Source organism: Puntigrus tetrazona, chromosome 5, assembly GCF_018831695.1.
Source record: "Puntigrus tetrazona isolate hp1 chromosome 5, ASM1883169v1, whole genome shotgun sequence".
Classification (NCBI taxonomy): domain Eukaryota; kingdom Metazoa; phylum Chordata; class Actinopteri; order Cypriniformes; family Cyprinidae; genus Puntigrus; species Puntigrus tetrazona.
In genome coordinates this window covers 1,856,031-1,861,380 of record NC_056703.1, presented here as the reverse complement: position 1 = coordinate 1,861,380, position 5,350 = coordinate 1,856,031, and the positions used below count along the sequence as shown (strand labels likewise).

Below are 5,350 nucleotides of genomic sequence, written 5' to 3'. Positions count from 1 at the left end.
ATTATAATAAATTATTATTTTTTATTTAACAAAGATGCATTAAATTAATCAAAAGTGACAGGAAAGGCAACATTTCTGTGCTTTTACAAAAAAACTTTCAATGTATGAAAGAATACTGAATTTTTTTTATTAAATAGATTCAGCCTGGGGGAGTATAAGAAACCAAAACCTCTGTATATTATACAGAACTGTTTGTCACAGTACTACGGCATTACTATCCGGCACCACAATGTCACCATAGTAACATAATAATCAGGGTAAACTGAAATAAAAATATTAGTAACACTATTGAATAAAATCCTTGGCTCTCTCTCTAGATTTCCAGTGTTTTTCTTAATAAAGCCATACATAACAGTCATGTGTGGTCACTAATAACAGGGTTTTCTGGGAAACACTGTAATTTCACTAAACAAATATCAGGCGTTGCAGCACTGTTTGTATAAAACCGTGTAAACAGTGCGCAAAAACATCCCAAGCAACTCAATAAAATAAAAGACAATTCAAGTGCATCCAGAAGCGAGCCAGAAGCGCTAAGAGACTCACCTCACCAAACTGGCCTTCTCCGAGCTTCTCTCTGAACAGCAGCCTCTCTCGTGGGAACTCGGCCACAGAGATGTCCTTCCGCGTCAGGGAATCTACGGTGAGGGCCGGAACGGCGTACATGTTGCTGCCGGTGACGCCCTGCAGGCTGATGATGTCGGTTTCAGCGTAGTGCGGCACGCTGCTCTGAAAACACTGGTGAGGGGTGCACAGGGTCACGTCAGGTTCGGCATATCCTCCGCTACAGGCTACAGAGGAAACCAGATGTCAGTAAGCACGACCAATCGTAGTTACATCGTGTCAATTCTTTCCCTTTGGATTTTTGTTTTATTTTCCCACCTATTTCACGCATTTCTTTCTTTGTCATCCTATTTATTTTATATCATCCGAAAATGTAATTTCTGTCATTTGTTCACCCTCATGTCGGTCCAAACCTTTTGAAACAAACAATCCATACTTTTCAATGGAAGTCAATGGGACCCAAAATTGTTAGGATCCACAAAAGCATTATGAAGTCGAAAAGGACTACAAAACAAATCCTACAATCAGTTTTTTCATTGACTTTCCAAGTATTATTCTATCCATATTATGGAAGTCAGATGGTACCAACAATTTTTGAAATATGTGCTCTGCAGAGGTCAATAAGACACAAAAAGTTTTGGTTTTCACAAAAATACAACAGAAGTCAATAGAACCCTGAAACAGTTTGAAAATCATCTTTTGCGTTCCAAAAAAAAGTTAAAAAATACTTCAATCAATTAACCCTTCAATGGGAGTTTGGTGGAAAGGTGATCTGACCAATCATAACGTGATGTGTCACAACACATAAAAAAGCCGTATTATTGAATTTCTTTAATAAAAGACAAATTGTTTAAAGCTGTATTTTTTACACTGCATGAGAACATGATGCGTAGCGTGCAAGTGCCATTTTTTTTTACCAACAATCTAACAAAAATCTTAAGAAAAACATACAAAGTTGGAATGACATGAGGGTGAGCAACCTTTTTTTGAGAGCGGATTTTTTCCTTTAAGTACTGTATATGCTTTTAAAAATGTGAGATGTTGACAATAGTGTCATTAAAGCTTTGCCGATGATGATTGATAGAAAGAGGAAGAAAGAGAGACAGAAAAAGCAGAAGATGACAACAGAGGAACAGGCCAACTTCATTTTATTTCAACTAGAACCCTGAGGTGTCTGGGCGCATGAAACAGCAGAGTGTCAAAAAGTAAAAGACAATCTACCATCAGCTCTTACCCTTGAAATGTCCTTCAGTCTGGTAACAAGGTCAGGTGGAGTCACAGACTGCAAGCGAAAGATAAAGAATGCAAGAACGGAGGAGGAAGAAAGAAAAATGTGCACTGGCAGGCAGCATGCAAACTGTTGAGGAAACAAATGTCAATGAAATCAAGTTCAACAGGATGAAAATAGAGAGAATATTTCTTAAAGGATAGTACAAGAGGTTAGTTTTAGAAAAGACATGACGTTCTGATATTCAGTAATGTACTGAAAGTCTTCAAATTAGCTATGCTACCAAGGAAACATAACTAGGATTCATGTTCGACGTGAAGACGGTTCCATCTGGCAGGAAAATTACATTATTACAAAATTACAATTCGAAGGCAGCTCAGTAATTTATCTTCGAATTATAGTCACTCCCAGTTTTTTTAAAGACATTTAAGAAAAATGAATACTCTTATTATGCAATGAGGCTCTAAATTGACCAAAAGAACAAAAGATCAAAAGACATACGTGACCCTGGACCACAAGCCAGTCGTAAGTGTACATTTTTCCATTTATACATCCTCTGAATGCTGAATAACGTTTTTCATGCATTATTTGTTAGAATAGGACAATATTTGTCTTAGATACAACTATTTGAAAATCTGAAATTCAATAGTGTAAAAGTAATTTTTTTTTAAAATAAATTTTGACATGGAAAATAAAAACATTAAGTTTATACAAAACTTTATATAATGTTTTTTTGGCTTAAAAATGCTATGTCACATTTATAATGAAAAATAAATAAAAAACAAATACTGTTCTTCTGAACTTCCTATTCATCAAAAATGATAATATTATAATTATATATTTAAAATATTATATATAATTTAAATATCATACATACTATGGGTCAATAGCTGTAGCACCTGTTTGGTTACAAACAAACAAACTCGTACAGGTTTGGAGCAACTTGGAAGTGAGTAGATGACAGAATCATACGTTCTGAGTGAGCTACGCCTTTAAGGCAATAAGTTTAAATGGTGGAAATGTTTTATTCTGGCTACAAAATTTGTAATGCTTCTTAAAAAAACAGTGAGGCAGCTCTCCAGGGTTTGGGACAGAGCTAGTGTGTGTGTGTGTGTGTGTGTGTGTGTGTGTTTGTGTATAATGGATGGTACCAGAAGCTTCTGCGCTTCGCGACAGCTCGGGAAGTTTCCTGAGCGCAGCAGGATCCTGATACTGGGGGTCCAGCAGGAAGATCCTCTCGTAGGGCGGGTCGAGGGAGATGCGCGGGGGCACCGGGGGAGTCTGCAGAATTATTGTGTCGCTGCTAGAGGACAAACGCACGGTCACCTCCTCCTCCAAAATACGCCTCGGAGCCTGAGACAGAGAGAGAGAGAGAGAGAAAGACACTATTTATGGTAACACTTTACAAGAAGGTTCATTGGTTAAAATTAATAAAGAACTTTAGTAAACATGAACTAAGACTTCTACAGCTTAGTTAATGTTAATTTCAGCATTTATTAATGCATTATTAAAATCACAAGTCGTGCTTGTTAAGATTAGTTAATGTACTGTGAACATGAACATGAATAGACAATGATAACTTTTATAAAATGATCATTTTAATTAACTGACCTTAAAAAGTGTAATAAATGCATTATTCATTGTTTATTCATGTTTGTTACAAGGAGCAGTTCAGCAAAGACTGAAAATTTAAAAAAAATTTGCTCCAAAGCCATCCTCGATGTATATGACCTTCTTCTTCTTTCAGACAGATACAGTCTGAGTTTTTTTTTTTACAAATTAATACTGGCTCTTCCAAGCTTGGTAATGCTCATAGATAGAGGCCATTATTTGAAAGTACTGTGATGTAAAACATATCACTCAGCGTATGACGCAGCTTACGCAGTCAGAAGTCAGCCAATAAGCCGGAACTAGGCTCTTTAAAACTTTTACATTTTATGCTACACAAGCATTTCGTGTATTGCTGAGGAGCATAATAATCAGTTTTATTAATACAAACATTATAGTACAGACACACACACACACACACCTTCTCCAGGACTTTGCAGACATATTGGCACCACAGAATCAGGAAGATGATCACCACTAGTAGAAGAATAATAGTCACCAGACAGCCAATCAGAATCGATGTACTGCCCTCTTCAGGAGAGCCTGGTTTGGGTGGATTTGCTGTAGTCTGGTCCTCTGTCAAACGCAGATGGGTTATTCAAGTTTAACACATGTTAGTACAGTAATCACGCAATTTCATTGAAAGCCGACAGGATGTGGCGGTCACAACCCATTTTACTTCCATAGAGTGACACATTTCCTTCATTTGTATTCATCCGAAACTGGCTGGATCCGGAAAAGCTGTCTCCGTGCGATTTCGGTTACGTTTTAAAAAAAGTGTACGGTATCAAATAATTTTATGTTGAATGGAGAAATGCAGGGCGTTATCGGCACAGTGACTCTTTACCTGTTTTTTGTGTAGTTTGTGGTAGTTTGCTGTTAACCTCGTAAGAAGGAGGGGTCAACAATGGGGGCTTCTGGGTAGGAAGCACATTAGTTGCTGCAACGGAAAATAATTCAAACAGGAAATTACTACATACTAAATTACACCCACTTAAAAAAATCCAAGTCATGATTTGGGGTCTAGTTTTACTTAAAGATTGCAAGGGACATGTGCATTTTATATATAAAGAATATATATATATATGCATACAATATATAAAGAAATGAATACTTCAATTCAGCACGGTCATATGCTCAAAAGTGGCAGGAAATATATTTGCATTGTTATAATTTTTTAATCAAATAATCCATCTTTGGCGTGCATAAGACTCATGACCTCAAAAATTCGAACAATAGTGTCAGTTGAAATTTGAATATTGGAAATGATGCGATATTAAAAGCATATCACAGCTTTTTTTTAACAAGGAAATACCGAGAATACCAGTGGGATCGAGAGGTGAGTGGTTCATATTTCGTACCAGACTGAAACGAGATCTCGCTGAACATCATCCAAGTGTCAGCAAAGTAGAAGCGGCATCGCAATGCCGCAGCCGATCTGTGCTTCAGCGGGACCGTCACGTAACGCGCGCTTGGGTTCCTGTCGTCTAGAACGGTGTGAAACTCCACCGGTTCTGCTTCCCACTCAGAAATGAGGTGCAGCTTAAACACACAGGACACGGACGCGAAGATCTTCACCCCCCGAGAGAACATGTTATTACTGTGGACCTGCGAAGAGAATAAATAAGCGTTGATAACATTTGAAGGCTGGCGTTTGAAGCGGTTTGTGTGTTCGGTATAAATTAATCTTCAACTGCTTGGACCATGATGGATGTGGATTGGATTAATTGATTGGATTGAATTTTAAATAAAGCAGAATTTTAAATAGTATACAGAAGTTGAGCAATTATTCCTTAAATTAGTGCTGTTAAACGATTAATCGCGATTAATTGCTTTCAAAATAATACATAATAAATCTATAATGCGTGTATATGTAGATATGTGTACATGTAGATATTTTATAATATTTTATGCTTATATGTTCAGTATATTTATATATAAAAAATATAAGAA

At 36.9% G+C, this 5,350-nt stretch overlaps 1 protein-coding gene across 1 annotated transcript in view; it reads right to left on the bottom strand.

Moving 5' to 3' along the window:
- LOC122346045 (discoidin domain-containing receptor 2-like) overlaps positions 1 to 5,350 on the bottom strand; it is a 13,100-nt gene that overhangs the window by 3,326 nt on the left and 4,424 nt on the right. The window contains exons 7-11 of the mRNA XM_043240698.1: positions 4,759 to 5,005; positions 4,245 to 4,337; positions 3,819 to 3,973; positions 2,941 to 3,142; positions 544 to 788 (exon numbers count right to left, since the gene is read on the bottom strand). Of these exons, the coding sequence (XP_043096633.1) occupies positions 544 to 788; positions 2,941 to 3,142; positions 3,819 to 3,973; positions 4,245 to 4,337; positions 4,759 to 5,005 (942 nt within the window). The remainder of the gene's footprint in view (positions 1 to 543; positions 789 to 2,940; positions 3,143 to 3,818; positions 3,974 to 4,244; positions 4,338 to 4,758; positions 5,006 to 5,350) is intronic.